The sequence below is a fragment of the Girardinichthys multiradiatus genome, chromosome 7 (assembly GCF_021462225.1).
Source record: "Girardinichthys multiradiatus isolate DD_20200921_A chromosome 7, DD_fGirMul_XY1, whole genome shotgun sequence".
NCBI classification, from domain to species: domain Eukaryota; kingdom Metazoa; phylum Chordata; class Actinopteri; order Cyprinodontiformes; family Goodeidae; genus Girardinichthys; species Girardinichthys multiradiatus.
The window spans coordinates 6,804,791-6,824,061 of NC_061800.1; the positions used below are offsets into that span (position 1 = coordinate 6,804,791).

The 19,271-nt window shown below is 41.5% G+C and overlaps 1 protein-coding gene across 2 annotated transcripts in view; it reads left to right on the forward strand.

The window, feature by feature from the left end:
* vwa8 (von Willebrand factor A domain containing 8) overlaps positions 1 to 19,271 on the forward strand; it is a 135,555-nt gene that overhangs the window by 16,871 nt on the left and 99,413 nt on the right. For both annotated transcript variants that reach the window (XM_047370333.1, XM_047370334.1), the window contains exons 5-17: positions 3,877 to 4,044; positions 4,436 to 4,600; positions 5,011 to 5,060; positions 5,158 to 5,266; positions 5,351 to 5,455; positions 5,545 to 5,673; positions 7,805 to 7,939; positions 8,020 to 8,097; positions 16,119 to 16,279; positions 16,422 to 16,535; positions 17,493 to 17,682; positions 17,772 to 17,849; positions 17,920 to 18,035. In XM_047370333.1, the coding sequence (XP_047226289.1) occupies positions 3,877 to 4,044; positions 4,436 to 4,600; positions 5,011 to 5,060; positions 5,158 to 5,266; positions 5,351 to 5,455; positions 5,545 to 5,673; positions 7,805 to 7,939; positions 8,020 to 8,097; positions 16,119 to 16,279; positions 16,422 to 16,535; positions 17,493 to 17,682; positions 17,772 to 17,849; positions 17,920 to 18,035 (1,598 nt within the window). The remainder of the gene's footprint in view (positions 1 to 3,876; positions 4,045 to 4,435; positions 4,601 to 5,010; positions 5,061 to 5,157; positions 5,267 to 5,350; positions 5,456 to 5,544; positions 5,674 to 7,804; positions 7,940 to 8,019; positions 8,098 to 16,118; positions 16,280 to 16,421; positions 16,536 to 17,492; positions 17,683 to 17,771; positions 17,850 to 17,919; positions 18,036 to 19,271) is intronic.

Below are 19,271 nucleotides of genomic sequence, written 5' to 3' on the forward strand. Positions count from 1 at the left end.
CTTTGAGGTATTCACAACGTTACCTTAATATATTGCTGAAGCCTCCAGGGAGGCCAGACACCATGTGTAGGAAGCTCGTTTTGGCTCCTTGTTTTCACCAATTTCATTTTTGTTTTGTTTTGTTTAAACAAACCAAGCTTGAGAACTAAATATTTTTGTTTTGGACTGGTATTCAACCAAGTAAGATAAAGTTGTCGTTTTTCATTGTTCATTATCATCTTCATCATCATCATCAAGAATGTCCAGTTTAGAGGTTTAGTTACAATGAAGAAGGCTTTAGGACGTCCAAGAGTGTCCAGCTAGCTTAAGGAATGTCTCCCAATAAGCAGTGTGCTTTGGACTTGTTGGCACCACTGCAGAGTCAACTCTACAGTGGTAGTAGGTCGATATGGTCGTCTGCACCGTTAGTGAAGCAGATCATTTTGAACAATGAAATGTGACAAAAGCGGCAGCAAAGAAGCCACCTATGCCCAAGAAAAGGATCCAAAACTTACATGGATGGACACCAGAAGACTGCTGAAAAGACTGATTGGATCCTTCTTTTCATTATTTGGGACCTCTGCAAAAAAACTCTCCAGAAAAGAAATGGTGAGGGAAATTCCAGTCATGTACCAACAATGAAAAATCCTGATACAGTCCATGTGTAACTTCTCTTCTTCTCTGAGGGAGTGGACTTTCTTCAACAGAAAATTCTTTCAACAATCCAGGCGCAGTTTAGAGATGATTTGTGTTTCCTTTGCTGATGGAGCACTGTGTCACAAGGCATGGACTTCTAAAGCAGGTAGGGAAACAAAAGTCAACAAACTCTGAAAGATTGAAAAATAGGTCTCTATTAGTCAGGAATTGGTCCAGAAGTTGTTATCCAGCACGGGGGAGAGAACTTAAGAAGTAGTGTCAACATTTTTATTGTGATCTCTTTACATAAACCTGGGACATTTTGGTTTTAAAATCATTTTAAAACTTTTAACATGTTTTAATTGTTTTTTAGCACACTAGAAACGAGTGTAAAAAATGCGTCAGCTAAACTTTACTAAAATGTATTATTTCAACTGTTGGATATTAGCAGTTTTTTATTGTTTTTCCATTTCCTTCCTTCATTTCTGTCTTGTCTCTTCGCTGTTTCTATCTCTTACATAAATCCATGTGTCCATTTACAAAGAAAAGGGATCAGGATGAGATGTGTATAGCTGTTTTATTCTGTTTTGTGAACATTTAAAGCACTTTTCTTGAGGACTAGAATCATTGCGCGTATGCAATATTTGAACAGCGTCAGAATATACAGAAACATACTCAACGTTAGGCATACCATGCCAAACCCAGGGCTGAACCCTGGAGAGCCTTGACCTGGTTTAACTCCTCAGATGGTTCACCACTATGATTACCACTGGCTTGGATTTTGTTGAAGTTATTGCCTTCACGAGATAAAAGAGCAGGAGAGCCTTTAGTAGCTAAAACTACAATGAGCAAGATTAACATCAGCCGGGATGTGTTTTTAATTCTTCTGGGATTTGTTTGGGACAGAACACAAGGCCCGTCTGTGCTTCCCAGTTTCTTCTGATTCTGCGTCACTCACATTTCTAACAATTATCTGATTACAGCGTTGGTGCCGAAAATGGACCAAGAGTTAAATATAGAGCATCTGGTCCCCACTACAGTTTTATAGCTCTGCATCCCACACAACCTGCCACGCATTTGCATGTTAACCTAATTACACGGCCACCCGCTCTGCGGTACACCCAGACTGCTGAAGTTTCCTGTCTCTTGACGTCAGATGGGCTCTTTGAATTCTGTTAAAAAGTGCACGGACAGTCAGACGCACATGTGCTACTCAACAAACTAACCTGAAAAAGTTTTATTTGGTGGCAGAAAATAGAGTTTCCTAACAGAGCCGGGACTGTTTGGAATGTTTTTGGACTAGTTCAGGTTAGAGACAGCCGGTGTGATACCCTTTATTAAAAATAGTAAAGTGTTTCCAGGATTTAGACAAAAGCAATCATTATTGCTGCTGCTGCTAAATTAATATATTACCAATATATTATATTGATTATTTCCATTATATTAATAAATAAGGAGTAGAGTTGATATCAGAGTGACTTGTTTGTGCATGGTGCATTCACAGATCGTAAAAAGATCAGATTTCTTATGTTTCCGACCAGCCAGTCACTACTTGGGGGGCCGATCATGCCAGTTCTGGTTACCAGCCAATTTCTTTATGCATCATTAGTTTAAATTGTTGAAAGGGTACGCGGGAAAATTGTACGTTTATTTTTTTTAAAGATTTTACCGCACTAGTGGCCTTTATTCACGGGTTTCAGACAGGAAACCGACAAAGAAGTAAGGGGGTAAGATATGCAGCAAAGGTCCTGAGGATGGGAGTTGAACCTGGGATGGCCTTGTCAAGAACAAATAGTCTCTGTATAGGGGTGCATGCTCTATTACTGCTGCCACATGCTGCTCCTAACCGAAACTTTTTAAGACTAGGCTTTACCTTGTTGTGATTATTTTTATGAATATATTATTTAATGTTAATATTTCAGAAAATAATATTTTGGTCTGTTAAGGGTTGTCCTGTGAATACCAGCCCAATAAGGCGGTGGTATTAGGACAAAATTGAAAGGGATGAGCCAAGCTCTGACATTACTGAACAGCAAAACTCTTCACACACATGGAATAAATTCACACAATTTCTTAAAATACAGGAATTTATTAACAAAAGTAAGTCAACTCAAAGTCAAACATATTTCAATCAACAAACTCTTCACTATGCTAAAACAGCCCAACGAAAGTACCAAGCAAAATGAAAGAATAAGGAAGACTAATGGGCTATGTACAATATAAACAAGTAAATCAAAGATGGTTAAAAACCATAGCCAATAAAATTATGCAACATTACCATTCAATGTTATTTGTGTTTGAGAACCAAGGATTATCTTGAAGAATCTATAAATGAAGGTAAGTTAGTCTTGGAACTAATTTAGTCAATAATTGGCATACCTTCAAACAACCATTCACAATGTAAAACATTATTTTGATAAAATAATATTTTAATGAACGATTTGCTGAATAAAACCAACCTACTGGATGACTAATTCTCAATGGTGTTTAATTAGCTGGCTTTATTTAGAGCAATAATATTTAAGGAAATATTATTTTGTATAAGAACCAAACCATTAACCTTTAACCATAAACAAGTCTTGATGGTGTTTAATAAGCTATCACATTTAGTAAAATAATATTTAGGAAAATATTATTTTTCTAGATTTGAAACTAACAGCCTTTCTGGATAAATGATTCGTCCCTTGGAAGCTTCTGTAGCTTCCGCAGGCCTCAAAGAAAGTCAAGCCATTCTTCTGTTTTTACTCCCTTTTTATGAATGAATGCTGGGTACTCGAACCGCAAATCATTAGTTAACTTTGTTCCAGTAGCTGCAGTCCGCAGCCGGAATGAGACTGAGCGGAGGGGGGAACACGCTCTTGGGTCAGTGATTCCAGCTCTGACTCCTCCTCTTCCTGGGCGGGGTTAGGAATGGGTTAGTGTGATTTTGAAAGGTGCAAAGATTCATACAGGCCTTCGATGATTTATAGTTCATCCATGTTTCACTTCATGTTCATCCATGGCTGGGGTCCCTACAACCTTGATGCTGGTACTTGGTCAGTGCTGAGGTTCGGAGGAAGCTATGATCCCTGTAAGCTAATTATATCCCTAGAAACAGCTTAATTAAAAGCTGTTAAAATTAAATCATCGATAACAAGAAAAACTCAGATGGTTGAAGTCTTCACTTGAGGTTGGAGTGATTGTAACAGACAAACAAAAGCTCATAGAAAATAGGTACTAATGGAGAAAACTGGCACGTGATTGTCTCCATCTTTTCTCTAGTGTGCCGTAAGAGCAGCAACACAAGGTCGGGTTCTGGTCCTGGAGGGGCTGGAGAAAGCAGAAAGGAATGTTTTACCTGTCCTCAACAACCTCCTGGAAAACAGAGAGATGCAGCTGGAGGATGGACGCTTCCTGATGTCAGCTGAGCGTTATGACAAGCTGCTCCAGGTCAGAACAGCATGCATGTCAGACACAATTCTCAATCAGAGCCTTTTACATTTTGGAAATTTAATTTGGCACTCTGAACTTGGAAAGCGTAAGGGTGACAGATTTCCCCTCTAGGTGTTGTGGGAGTGTTGTCTAAACTTTATTTCTGTATGATGATCATGGCTGTATTTTATAGATTCTTGCCCTGCTGAAGGCTCACACTAAAACTGTTAAGTTTCTCACTGCTTCCACATTGCTTTCTTTTTTTAGTGACTGTTAATATAAAAACCGACATTTCTAATCTGGACATGTTACATAAAAATGTGTGACTTCAGCTCTTTGCAGACTGCTTTCAGTAAAAATGTCCCACGTAACAGAAAAAAGAGCTACTTTCTATGTCTGTACTTTTCAGGAGCACACTAAAGAGGAGCTGGACAGCTGGAAGATTGTCCGTGTGAGTGAAGACTTTCGGGTCATTGCTCTCGGCATACCGGTTCCCAAATACAAGGGCAACCCCCTGGACCCTCCTCTCCGCTCTCGCTTTCAGGCCAGAGACATCTATTACCTACCATTCAAGGTCAGACCAGAGACCTCCACTTTATCCAACCCTATCCAACACTGAACCTCACTGAGAACGGTGGGTGAGGAAACCGTACATTGACTTGCAAAAATGATGCCAAAGAGAACCATGCCCTCAGCATGGTGCTGCCACCACCATGTTTCAGTGTGTGGGTGGTGCATTCAGGGTGATTTGCAGGGTTAGTTTTCTGCCACACACAGCACTGTGGAGGGGAAGCAGTTCAAGAAGTAGGGATACTTTGCAAGGCAATGTTGGGAAAAAAAAGAGGTTTTGAGAAATTATGAGACACCCACCCATTTGTTCCTTGTGTCCTCAACATCTAACTGTTATCAACTGCAAATCCATGTAATGTTTAAACATTTTTAAAGGGTGCATCTCCACCACAGTTCTCATCTTTATACTTGCAGGACCAGCTGGAGCTGTTGTACACAGCAGGCCCAAATGTTGCTGCTGAGAGGTAATTTAAAAGAAGCTGATTATGGTTGTCCTATTAATGCCTTATAGATGCATTCTGAAGTTTCTTGTGAGGAACATCACGTTGTGTTCTGTCCCAGGGTTTCCCAGCTTCTGTCACTCGCTACAACACTATGCTCCCAGGAATCCTCCAGTCTGGGCCTTCCTGATTTTCCTGTAAATAACCTGGTTGCTGCGCTTCATGTTCTGGTAAGATATAAGAAGAAAACTCCAACCTCTGCATTGAAGAAGAAATAAAACGTACCAAATTCTTTACTTGTGTTTTTGCTGCAGAACACTTTCCCCATGCTGTCCTCTCAGCAGCTTGTCCAGAGACTTTACCCCTACAAGAGTATCCTGGGAAAGGATGGACATACTGCTGTCGAGAGTGTTTTGAGTGTAAGGGCAACGGAATTAAATGGGTTTTAAGTGGCCCTATTTCATCTGCATACAATGAAAACCTGTCACATTGCTTATTGTCCCTGCAGCGGTTTGAGCTTTTAGACGGCCGGCGTCAGGCAGCACCCAACAACGTTTTGAGCGTGTCCACATCCAATGAACGTGAAGGCCACGCTGATGTCACCGTGCAGACTGCTGATAAAGAAATCACTTTTCAGGTACTGTACCAGGACAATGTTGATTAACAATGTCTATTGTAACCTTGTGCTAAAACAGATTTTCTTCTGCGTTTGGATCATTTCATCCATGCTTGCTGCTCTTGGATATGTCTGGTCTTACTTTGGTGGATCTTGGCTGTAGGATTTTTCCTCCCTTTCTTAAAGATGGAAAACTGTCTTCTGTGTGTCAGAGTAAAGTAAAAAGTATTTTTCTGGTATTTGGAAACATTAGGTCATACCTTAGGTCAGGTTGATGTCCGAGAACAAGTAATTATTAAATTCTCATCACTGTATTTTATATCTGCCTTTCTTTTCACAGTGGAAGACATGATGCCAAAGGAAAATGTCCTACTTCATCTTCCTGTGCATATAACACTGTTGTATACACAGTTTGATTACCACTTAAGCTGGGCCAACACAGATATTTTTGGGACCTGTAGAAAAGCTTCAGACATAAACTAAGCTATTCGTACAGCATATTACGAGCATCTGCACCACTGCAACAGAACTGACCCAACTGAAACTCATATATCTTAGCAATGAGGCTCTAATAACCTGGGCATACTGGATTCCTGACCTAGTGGCACCTAAGCTACTTTCTGATTAATTCAACTAATAGTTAACTTACCACATTGTGGAAACTTATGGAGCATTGGAATTTATTTTCCAGGTGGTCAGGTGATCCTTTAATAGAAAAAACAAAAATCCTGTTGGAAAAGTTTCATACTTGGTTGAGTGCTAGACGCAGCGGAACACTGTGAATTCCACTCCTTTGATCTGAGCATGCAGGCACTATTTAGAACGGAAGAGCATTAAAATGATACATATACTTAAAAGATGTGACAGAAATTGATGTGCCAAGTCCACAAGTGTGCGATATTTTATCATGACCCACATAACATTTTGTTTTTCAGTGCAGCGGTATACATGGCAAGACAGAAAACGGTGTGACGGCACCTTTAGCATGCACACAAGCAGATTCAATTAAATAACAAAAGTGTCCACTAAAGGTAATTTATAGTCTTCTATGTGGACCTCACAAGAACAGGGCTGAATAAATACATGTGCACTACTTTTCAGGGTTCTTTCTTTTGGTTTAACTTTACTGGTTGCGACTTCATTATAATTTATCCTTTAAAATCCAGAAACATCCATTTAAATTACAGCTTCCAATGCAACAAAATATTTCAAATGGTGGATTTAGTAATCTTGCAAGGTGCTGTGAACTCTCTGGTGCATATGTTTGAGGAAAGCTGTTTAGTCATGCTTCTTACAAATGTATCCATTTTCATTTGGTGAAAGTACACACCAGACATAAGTTGATATTGTTATTAAGAAATATCAGGTTTTTATAAAGTTCCACTTTCAAGCTGCAAAAATTTCCCATCATACTGTTCTCACGGTTTAAAGTTCCTGTAATGAGAGAAATACAGAAATATCATATTATCAGCATAAGCGAAGTTGTCTGAATCATTAAGAACATCAAGGGGAGAGGTCCAGCTGTAGGGAAGAAGGCATTCCAGAATATCCAACATAAGTTCTGTGTTCTAATAGTGAATCATATCCAGTCCATGTTTGAAGTCACTTCTCATCTAAGGGAGTGCCATTTGTCACAGTTCTGCCCAAGAACACTGCTTAAATAAAGAGTGGGATCGAAGCTTCCTTGAAAGGTTACTTCTTCCAACAGTTAAGGAAAAACTTGGCGATAATCTCTGGATTTTCCAGCATGATGGAGCACAAGGTTACAAACTGACAACAAAGTGGCTCAAAGGTCAGAATATTGGTTTTGGATGCAGTTTCCAGTTAACTCAAAAAGCAGACAGAGAACCTCTGAGCACTAATAGGACAGGAATGATTGGTCCAGAAACTGATTTCGTGCATGTCAGTGCAAACTGAAGAAAGCAATTGGCAAACTTAGTTAGCAATGCAAATTTAGACCTTTTTCCTAAGTTGGATCTATTTGTTAAAAAGCCAGTGGAGCTTATGAAATGGTTTGACTTGTTCTTCAGTAAACAATAGCTGAAGCCAGGAAACATTTGTGTCACTTCAAAAAGCCTTGGCCATGAAACAGATATGGTCACATTTCTTCCCTCCCTGAAGAAGCTGATTGCTTGTGGTTATGGAATTTCAGGTTCCAGCGGGCAGCAAAGAGCTGCGTCCGCCCAACAGCAGCCTCACCTTCATTAACACACCAAGCCACTCGCAGCTGCTGGCTGAGATGATGCAGTCGCACATGGTGAAGGACCTGTGTCTTATAGGCGCTAAGGTAGAGGACATACAGCATGCACACACATAGCACCCACAAGGAATATTGTCTGAGATTTCTCCAATTGTTATGTTTTCCAGGGATGTGGGAAGTCAGTGATTGCAAGAGAGTTCGCTGAGATGTTGGGCTACACCATAGAGCCGGTGATGCTCTACCAGGTAAATAAGGAAGTTATGTCTTTTTTTCCTTTAAATCTGGTGCTTTGGGTCATTTTTAAACTGTGAAAGCAGTACTGACAGCAGGCACATTTCTACTAAAGAAACATTTTCCAGGAACTGGGGTAGTTCTCTGGGGCCATTGTTACTCCCTGTATTTCCAGCGTAAAAACAAAGTACCAGGGTACAAATGTATCCCAGAAAAAGCACCTAGTGGACAGGCAGAAGTCTTTTTTAATTAACCGGAAACATTTAGATGGAGTTTAATTAATTTGTTGATTTTTTTCTGTTTAAACAGTTTAATTTATTCATATTGGATCAAACTTGTTAACTTTAACTGTAGTAGAGTTCATGTTATTGTCTGTTTACAGTTTTTTGTTGTGAAAGAGGGAGTAAGCCCTTCATTATTTTAGGGTTTTAAACCATTTATGTTCTAAGACGCTAAGAAAAACCTCTGTGGATACTTGTTGAAGAAATAAGGCATTGCCGTGTGTGATTAAGGCTTCTTTGGGACATATGTATCAGGTGTTAATTAATTAATAACATTTATTACATTGCTAAAAGATCTGTGAATTAGGCCTGTATGATATAAGGAAATCTTGCACTGGCGATAATGGTAAATATTGTGATGATGATATCAGGTGCGTAATCTGCCTATTTTCTTCTTTCCTCTCTGTCTCATCTGTGCTTCCATCACTCTGTGACCTTTAGCCTTTTGGGCAATGTCATTAGTGTCCAATGTGAACATCTGCTGCTGAGACTCTGTCCAACTGGCTAAATATAACACTTGGAATATATTAGCCAACAGTTACTGTGCACCAAACAGTCCTTCGTGATATGAATTCTGCACACACTGATATTGCGATGATATTGTACAGTGTTGCTGTGAATGTTAGAACATTTCTGTGATGTTGCTGGTCTCTACTGAGCTTATCTTTACTTATATGTTTTTATAAAATTACTACCTCCTCTTTATATGTTAACTAACTCTTTGATTAATTTACTTTTCAGTGGTTCAGTGAGCACCAGAACTGTAGCTATAAGTTTTAGCCTCGCTTCTAAGCATACAATAAACAACTTAGATTCTCCTAAATTTTGTTTCTACAATCAAATCTTCCCATGTAGAAATAATGGTTCTGATGATTTATGAGGCCCACAAGCTTCTACATGTTGGCTTTGATTGCTGTTCCATGACCAGGCTACATATGCAGCACACTTGTTGAAGAGTCCTGAGTAGATCTCAGTTGAATTAAATGCACTGTCAGTAGTATCAGCCTTACTGATTGGAATAGGACAGTTATTTGCTCTCTAAGGAGAATCTGAATGTGATAGTTTGCAGCTCAGCAACCACTGCCTAGAACAAAGTGTCCAACTGTGCTTGTCTTCCCACTTCTACCCTTAAACGCTGTTGTGAGATGTTAGCATGATATTAAATATGGCAGGCTTGCTCAGCAGACCCCCCCGAACAGAAAAAGTCCCATTAAGTGTTATCTGTAAAGCAGAGCTATCCTGTTTAGCAGCTGGGTCAGATCATTTGGGGACATGATGGAAAAATACCCCCTGCTTTCTGTTCTCATTTTCATGGTGATATTATTTGTCTTCATTTTTAAAAATGTTCGTCTTCAGATATTTGATTTTTTTTTTAAATGGAGGAAAACCAGAATCTGTATGTTAGGATTATGATGGAGTAACTTGTTCCTAAATGAACAAGTTTAGACATTAGGCGAGACTAGATGAGATAAATCTGTCACATAGTTCAGGCAATCCATGACCAAAGAGTCCAATATTTACTGATATTTTTATATGTATATATATATATTTCTCCTACTTTTTTGACGCAGTAAAAAAATGACCACACTGCTGATGTTGCTTCTTTGCTTAAGTTAAACACCACTCAGTCCTACACTGCATCACTATCACTGTCCCACGGCCAAACAAATACCACATGATCAAAATCTGTTAGGTAATTGGTTTCTCTAAATTGTCTTTAGCAGGGAATGTGTGCATGGTTGTTTGTCCTGTGTGTCTCAGCCCCCCATGACCTTGCAGGGGAAAGCAGGTGTAGACGATGAATTGATTGATGGATCTTCAGAAGTGTTTACCTTTATTTTGTAATGATAAAAAAAAAAACAACCCAGCACATAACTTTTACCTTCAGAAGCCAATGGCCTGGTCCAGCTTTGCTGCCTTCTTATAGGTCAACATGATACTTTAGGATGTGTTCAGGAATTCATGGATATGCCTGCTGCTCTTCAGCTTTTGCATATGTGCCCCTGCACAAAAAAGTCAAAATAGTGAAGGCTACCACTCCAGAGGTTCTGGTACAAAAGAGGTAGAGCTGGACCTGTGGGTGATGTTGCCTTTGACTTCAATACATGCTCTGGTTCTACCTGCAGCTTCTCTGGTGTTGGCGCTGGCTATTTAGCCACCCAAGATGAAGCAATACACTAAGAAGGTCACTGACGCATTCTAGGATTGCACCACTCAATGTGGCAGCAGGTTGGAGGTTGGCTCTGTTACTTTTCATTCTGATTAATTGTTTTCAAGAACTTAGATTCCTTTTTGTGGTGGATAAAAAATTATTTTTGGATGATTATCTTCTCTGGTATCAGATGCTGTGCAGCTGGAAGAATTTTTATTGATACCGTTTTACTTTTGGACATTTATCATGATGCATCACCATGGCAACAGGGTGGTTTTTTTACAACTGGGAGCAGCTGGTTAATATCTCAAATGCTCGAATGATACTTTAACTGCAACCCAAAATCCCTGATGAGTTGAAAAGGAGTCGCTGTGGATGCAGAGCAGGAGCAAAGAGAAGAGAGAGACGGCCCAAGTTCAAACCATCTCTTCCATTGATTCTGATGGGCAATGTGAGAGCGTTGGGAAACAAGTTGTCAGAGTATCGGGAATTCAGTATTATGTGTTTCACTGAGACATGGCTGCAGGATCATATCTCTGACTCCAGTGTCTCTCTGCCAGGCTTTCTGCCCATATGAGAAGACAGAGATTTAAAGATGAGCAGCAAATACAAAATAGGAGGACCAGCAGTACTTGTGAACAACAGATGGTGTAATCCAATACATGTTACTGTGAAGTATCATCTCTGCAGCCCAAATATTGATCTGTTAGCAGTAGGTTTTCAACCAAATTATTTACCCAGAGAGTTCACCAGTTTTATTTCGGCAACAGTTTATGTTCCACCTTTAGCTGCATGTGATGTCATCAGCTCTTTTGTTGCTAAGCTACAGACACAACACCCTAATGTGTTTGTGGCAATATCTGGTGATTTTAACCATGATTCACATTTTCAACAGTTTGTCAACTGCTCTACTAGAGAAAACAAAACATTGGTTTTGTTTTATGCAAATGTCAAATACTCATACATATCTAAAGCAAGACCTCTAGACAAATCAAATATAAGCCCCATGTTCAGAGACAACCTGTAATAAAGAGGACTGTGAGAAGATCACAGGAAGCTGAAGAAGCTCTGCAAGGTTGCTTTGAGGCTAAAGACTGGGATGCACTGTGCCAGCCACATGGAGAGGACATCAATGCCATGACTGAGTGTGTGACCGACTACAGGTCCTTCTCAAAATATTAGCATATTGTGATAAAGTTCATTATTTTCCATAATGTAATGATGAAAATTTAACATTCATATATTTTAGATTCATTGCACACTAACTGAAATATTTCAGGTGTTTTATTGTCTTAATATGGATGATTTTGGCATACAGCTCATGAAAACCCAAAATTCCTATCTCACAAAATTAGCATATTTCATCCGACCAATAAAAGAAAAGTGTTTTTAATACAAAAAACGTCAACCTTCAAATAATCATGTACAGTTATGCACTCAATACTTGGTCGGGAATCCTTTGGCAGAAATGACTGCTTCAATGCGGCGTGGCATGGAGGCAATCAACTTGTGGCACTGCTGAGGTCTTATGGAGGCCCAGGATGCTTCGATAGCGGCCTTTAGCTCATCCAGAGTGTTGGGTCTTGAGTCTCTCAACGTTCTCTTCACAATATCCCACAGATTCTCTATGGGGTTCAGGTCAGGAGAGTTGGCAGGCCAATTGAGCACAGTGATACCATGGTCAGTAAACCATTTACCAGTGGTTTTGGCACTGTGAGCAGGTGCCAGGTCGTGCTGAAAAATGAAATCTTCATCTCCATAAAGCTTTTCAGCAGATGGAAGATTGAAGTGCTCCAAAATCTCCTGATAGCTAGCTGCATTGACCCTGCCCTTGATAAAACACAGTGGACCAACACCAGCAGCTGACACGGCACCCCAGACCATCACTGACTGTGGGTACTTGACACTGGACTTCTGGCATTTTGGCATTTCCTTCTCCCCAGTCTTCCTCCAGACTCTGGCACCTTGATTTCCGAATGACATGCAGAATTTGCTTTCATCCGAAAAAAGTACTTTGGACCACTGAGCAACAGTCCAGTGCTGCTTCTCTGTAGCCCAGGTCAGGCGCTTTTGCCGCTGTTTCTGGTTCTAAAGTGGCTTTACCTGGGGAATGCGGCACCTGTAGCCCATTTCCTGCACACGCCTGTACACGGTGGCTCTGGATGTTTTTACTCCAGACTCAGTCCACTGCTTCTGCAGGTCCCCCAAGGTCTGGAATCGGCCCTTCTCCACAATCTTCCTCAGGGTCCGGTCACCTCTTCTCGTTGTGCAGCGTTTTCTGCCACACTTTTTCCTTCCCACAGACTTCCCACTGAGGTGCCTTGATACAGCACTCTGGTAACAGCCTATTCGTTCAGAAATTTCTTTCTGTGTCTTACCCTCTTGCTTGAGGGTGTCAATAGTGGCCTTCTGGACAGCAGTCAGGTCGGCAGTCTTACCCATGATTGGGGTTTTGAGTGATGAACCAGGCTGGGAGTTTTAAAGGCCTCAGGAATCTTTTGCAGGTGTTTAGAGTTAACTCGTTGATTCAGATGATTAGGTTCATAGCTCGTTTAGAGACCCTTTTAATGATATGCTAATTTTGTGAGATAGGAATTTCGGGTTTTCATGAGCTGTATGCCAAAATCATCTGTATTAAGACAAAAAAAGACCTGAAATATTTCAGTTAGTGTGCAATGAATCTAAAATATATGAATGTTAAATTTTCATCATGACATTATGGAAAATAATGAACTTTATCACAATATGCTAATATTTTGAGAAGGACCTGTATATAAATGTCTGTGTGGATAACATCATCCCCACCAGAACCGTGAGATGCTTCCCCAATAACAAACCTCGGATCACCAGTGACCTGAAGGACCTGCTTAACAAGAAAAAAAGAGCCTTCAGAGAGGGAGACAGAGAATTATTGAGGATTATACAGACGCAACTTAAAGTCAAGATAAGAGACAGCAAGGAGGTGTACAAGAAGAAGCTGGAGAGCAAGCTCCAGCAAAACAATATCAGAGATGTGTGGTCAGGGATGAAGAAGATCACAGGCTTCAAGCAGAAGGATGATCAGACCAATGAAGGTCTGGACAGAGCCAATGAACTGAACACATTCTTCAATAGGTTCAGTTCAGAAACAAGCTTCGCATCCTCCTCTCCTACTCACTGCCAACCAGACATCACACCCTCCTTTGACCCACAGCCTTCCTGTCACACCTCAAATGTTTTGTCTTCCACCTCCGCCATGAACCATTCTGCTTCTACATGTTTGCCTTCAACCAGATAACATGCTGATGCTCCCTTAAACTTTTTTTAGTGCTGCAAAAGCTACATGGCTCATCAAAAGAAGAGTAAAGGCGATATCAAATTAAGGATATCTAGTAAAGGAAATCTGTTTTCCCTTTGAAATGAATAATATAAAAAGGTTTTTATAAGAAGGGAATACATACATTTTCTTTTACGGAAGTTGGTTTGACTGGGTGAGAATGCTCCAGAATCTGTTAGAATATGTTAATTGTCTCTCAACCAAAATATTGTTGGATGAAGCCTACAAATCAACACGAAGCTCATTTCTTTGTGTGGGCTGTTGCTGTTTACAGTTATTGTGTCCATCTACTAGCTCTTCCCTGTGACCCAGATGTTGACTGTGCAGAGACTCTAGGTTTTTTTTCCAGTGTGCTTTTTAAACACTTCGTCTTTAATTGAAATCCTGAATATTAAATTAATCATCATTGTATTCTGCTGTTTTCTTTTAATAATGTACAGAGATTGGAAAGTAAATGCAGTTCTGCCGATTTTGCCTTAAAAATGCAGTTAAATAAAATGGAAAAAATAATTTAAATATATGGCTAGATTAAGAAGATGCGTTTTTTGGTTAGTCTTAAACACTGAGAGGGTGACAGACTCTCATATCCTCTCATTCCCCTGAAGAGGAGTCTGGTAGCTAAATGTGCTGCCTCTGAATTTGTAAATCCTGGGACACCAAGTAAACAGTCGTTTTGCTAACTGAATTTGTAATGGAAGTTAGTGCTTGGCCACTGAGGGCCTGATGGATAGGTGATGAGCAGGATCTTAAATCCAAGTCAAGGTTTTACTGGTAGCCAATGTATGGAAGCCAACATGGTGAGAACAAGGTCTTTGCAGAACCAGTCGTTAATCTGGTACCACCTGCTAAGTCAGTTGACTGGTCACCCCGCCAGTTTGCCATGATAATAATCCACTCTAGAGGAGACCAAGATATGTTGAAGTTCCTCAGCATTACTCAGGGAGAGGATATTTGTATCGTTTTCAGTATTCTGGGATGGAATGGTTTTCTCTGATGAGTTGGCCACCAAAATGTAGACTTTTTTTATGAACCTAAATACTGAGATTTTTTAAATAAAACTAAATAATAAACACAGTGTAGGGTTTAATTCTGAAGGTAACATAACCAATACTCTAAAATATATGCATCTGAAGGTCCAAAGGCTTAATCTGTCATAAACTGGCCCACTGTAGCTTGTTTGGATTCTGTTAACATTTCTGTGGGAAATAAAGACGAAAGAAGGCAAGGAACAGAAAACATGCATAATTATTCAACTCCTCCCCTTACAATCAAGTCCATCTACATGAACTTTTTGCTGCAGGAGGAAGCTTCTTCATGTAGGTCTCCATGAGCTCCTATAACCTAATTTAGCCTTTTCTTCAAAATTGCGTGTGTTTTGAAGCACTGTTGATGTGGGAAGGTGAACCTCGTTGCTGCTCGTTCTGGACAAATTAAAAAAATGTCTGAAAGAATTTTATTTTTGCAGTATCCATATTTTTTCTGTTTTTACCTGTTTTGGTGGTATTCGTAACATGATGAGAGGAATTAGGATTATGCTGTCATCCTCCATGTCTAAAACCATTCAGGAGCTAAGCTCTTCCACATGATTTAGGAGCTGTCTTTAATCCGTGTTTGTTGATGGTCAGTCTACCATGGAGCAAAGATCTGTGCAGCTTTCAGTGGTCATGCAGACGGATACTTCAACCTCTGCAGAAGGGTAGCTCAGCACCATAGCGAATGTCTTTGTCCTCCAGGTTGCTTCTCTGATGAACGCCATGCTTGCCCTGCTTTGGTTGACTACTCTTTCTTGGCAGGTTTCCTGTGGTTTTGTTTTTCTAATATTGGACTTAATGTGACTAATATTGGAATATTTTTTAGCTCCCTGATTTGTATTTTTCCCACAACCTTTGTCCTTATGGTAAGTTGCTCGGTCTTCATGCTGTTTTTAACCTGAGGTATTGGTTCATGGTTGACAGGCAGGTCTATGAATGCTGAGGCCACCTGACTCTTACATTACCCACAATGGGATCTTAACTAACTAACTGTTTGGCTTTTGAAAGTAATGATTCAGGCTTAAAAGCGAAGAATATAAAGACTGATAAAGTCTGTGCAGTTCTCATCTTTCAGCTTGTAATGAGTCTGTTGTGTTCAAACATGACTTTGTATTAGGTAGGCATGCCATCCTTTTAGCTTCTTGGTCTCTTGTACAGTTTTTCTTCCTTTTCACTGCCTGTTTGTTCTTATTTTCCTTCCTAGTTACTTTAATGCTGTCCATCTGACCTCCTTTACCTGTGTCATGCCTTCCAGGACATGACAGCCAGGGACCTTCTGCAGCAGAGGTACACTCTCCCGAATGGAGACACAGCTTGGAGGTCGTCTCCTGTGGTCATTGCTGCCATGGAAGGCAAGCTGCTGATTCTCGATGGCATACACAGGGTCAACCTGGGAACTCTGGCTGTACTCTCCAGGTACTGCCCGGTTTATTTATTTATTTCCCCTCATTCCTGAAGAAATCACGCTTTGGGGTTGGTATTTTCCTTATTTGAAGGGCTGGATCAGTAAATGACAAATGGGTTGTCTCAGCTCAACCCGCAGTTTTTTGTCTTGCAGGTTGCTGCATGACAGGGAGTTGGACCTTTATGATGGGACCAGGCTGTTGCAGTGGGACAGATACCAGACGCTGAAGGAGCAGCTGCAGTTTAGCGACCAGCAGCTGCAAGAAAGGTATGCATAGATCCAAACAGACAGGTTAGCAGCACACGGCTGTGACAATATGGGAGGTGGATATACAAGGTCCGTTAGTCCTGAAAATGAAATGAATCTGTGGTTTTCAGACCAAAAACAGGTCAAAGCATGAAGAAATATAGCAAACAGGAACAAGTTCTGTCCAAATGTCTAAAACGCCACCTGTTGTTGAAAAAACTGTGCAGCACTATTTTACATTTTTAGATAATGTACTTTTAATATGTTGGGGTTTGGTTAGGTAGTTGTTGTTCGTGTTTAATGTGCCCTCGTCTTGCCTGATGAAAGGTCTTTACATTCACCTTTTGTGTGTTCAGCTTCTAAAAGGCCAGCCAGGCTGCAGGGTTGTGGTGGGATATTTGGGTTAATTTAACCCACTTCCATTTCGACTGCTACTGTGGTGCAGGCAAACACTGTGCATTATGTATGTGTGCATTTGTGTGTGTGTTTGTGTGCGTGCATGCGTGTGTGTGTGTGTGTGTGTGTGTGTGTAAAACCAGTGTGACTAATGATCTGTCTGTCTCTTTGTGCACTGTATATATATATTTGAAGCACCTCTTTTTTATTTCATATGTGAAACATCTTCCCACACTCACCCAGTGTTGAAGATGATGGTTAGCCCACTTTGGCCCTCAGTAGAGTAAATATATCCAGTGTGGGCGTCTCTGTGGTTTGATGGAAATGGATTTGCTGTCCTTTTGAATCAGAGGAGCTCATAGCCAGCTGTCAGAACTCGTCTTTTCAACCCGGACATAAATTGGGTGGGACACTCACATGAATACACACACACACACACACACACACACACACACACACACACACTCTTCATGTGAACCTTCCTCCCACATCATCAGCTTAGACATGGCTAAACAGATGTTGGAAAGCGTGTCTTCTCTGCTGCTGGTGTGCAGCTGTTATCAAGTGTCTGTGTGTTTTCAGGTCCATCTTTCCCATCCACCCATCGTTCAGAGTGCTGGCCCTGGCAGAGCCCCCTGTTGTGGGTGCCAGCTCAAGCAGCAGCAACAGAGGCCAGCAGCAGTGGCTTGGCCCAGAGCTTCTCACTATGTTCCTCTATCACACTGTCACACCTCTGGCTAAAGCTGAGGAGATGCGCCTCATACACGGACTGGTGAGTGAATCACGAAAAACTTTGATTCTTTCTGTTTGTCTTCACTTCTTCAGTTTTTCTCACTTTTATTTCTTTTTTTTAATTTTTAGGCTCCCAATGTTCCTAAGGAAGCAGCGGAGCAGCTGCTGCGCCTCACCGACAGCCTCCGTCGGACCAAGGACCCCACCGTAAGTTTGTCACATCTTATCAGTTTTCCCTTGATGTCATCAGAGTAACATATAGGGTGTATCTCCTCAGGCGCAGTCTCTGGCCTCTTCTCTCTCAACCAGACAGCTGTTGAGGATCTGTCGCCGTCTCTCCCAGTACCCCGAGGAGAGCATCGCTCATGCTGTCAATAAGGCCTGTCTCTCCAGGTGCTTGCAGACACACAGCGTAACAACCATGTGTTCACAAACCTTTTGACCCTCTCTGATTTTAGAGATGAGAAACAGGTTTTTTTATAGTGAACATTGTTTGTATTGTATCATTACATCTATTTATCCATCCATCCATCCATCCATCCATCCATCCATCCACCCACCCACCCACCTCAACTGATTCCTCTCGATGTGGAGGAACTGCAGCTCTACTCAGAGCTCCTCCCGGATGGCCGAGCTCCTCACCCTATCTCTAAGGGAGTGCCCGGCCACCCTACGGAGGAAGCTCATTTCAACCGCTTGTATCCGGGATATAATTATTTTAGTTATGATTCAAAGTTCATGGCAATAGGTGAGGGTAGGAACATAGACCGACTGGTAAATCGAGAGCTTCGCTTTTCAGCTCAGCTCTCTCTTCGCCACAACGGACCGGCATAGTGTCCCCATCACTGCGGTAGCCGCATCAATCTGTCTGACAATGGTCCAGTGTTCCACGGCCGACGAAAGCCACACTGTTCCTCCTGAAGCCAAGGTTCGACTATCGGCCGAGCTCTCCTCTCAAATACCCTAGCATAGGCCGTACCAGGGGGGCTGAGGATTGTGATCCCCCTGTAGTTGGAACACACACTCTGGTCCCTCTTCCTGTAAAGCGGGACCACCACCTGGTCTGCTAGTACAGAGGCACTCTCTCTGAACGCTACGCAACGTTGAAAAGGCGTGTCAGCCACGACAGCCCCACAAAATCCAGAGACTTTAGGTACTCACGGAGGATCTCAGCCACCGCCGAAGCCTTGGCATCATGGTGCTTTTTGACCACCTCAGTGACTTCAGCCCGGGTGATGAACAAATCCAACTCGAAGTCCCCAGTCTCTGTTTCCACCAGGGAAGGTGTGACGGCAGGGTTGAGGAGATCCTTGAAGTTCTCCTTCCAACACCCAGTAATGTCCCCAGTTGAGGTCAGTAGCTCCCCACCCCCTCTGCAAACAGTGTTGACGAAGAACTGCTTTCCTCTCCTGAGGCACAGGACAGTTTGCCAGAATCGCTTCGAGACCTGTAGTCCATCTTCATGGCCTCACTGAACAGGCCCGAGTTTTTGCCATTGCCTGGGCTGTGGCACATCGGCCACCTCAGGACTCCCACAAGCCAACCACAGCCGATAAAACGTCTTCAGCTTGATGCCGTCCCGTACTGCCGGTGTCCACCTCCGGGTTTGGGGATTGACGCCGCAACTGG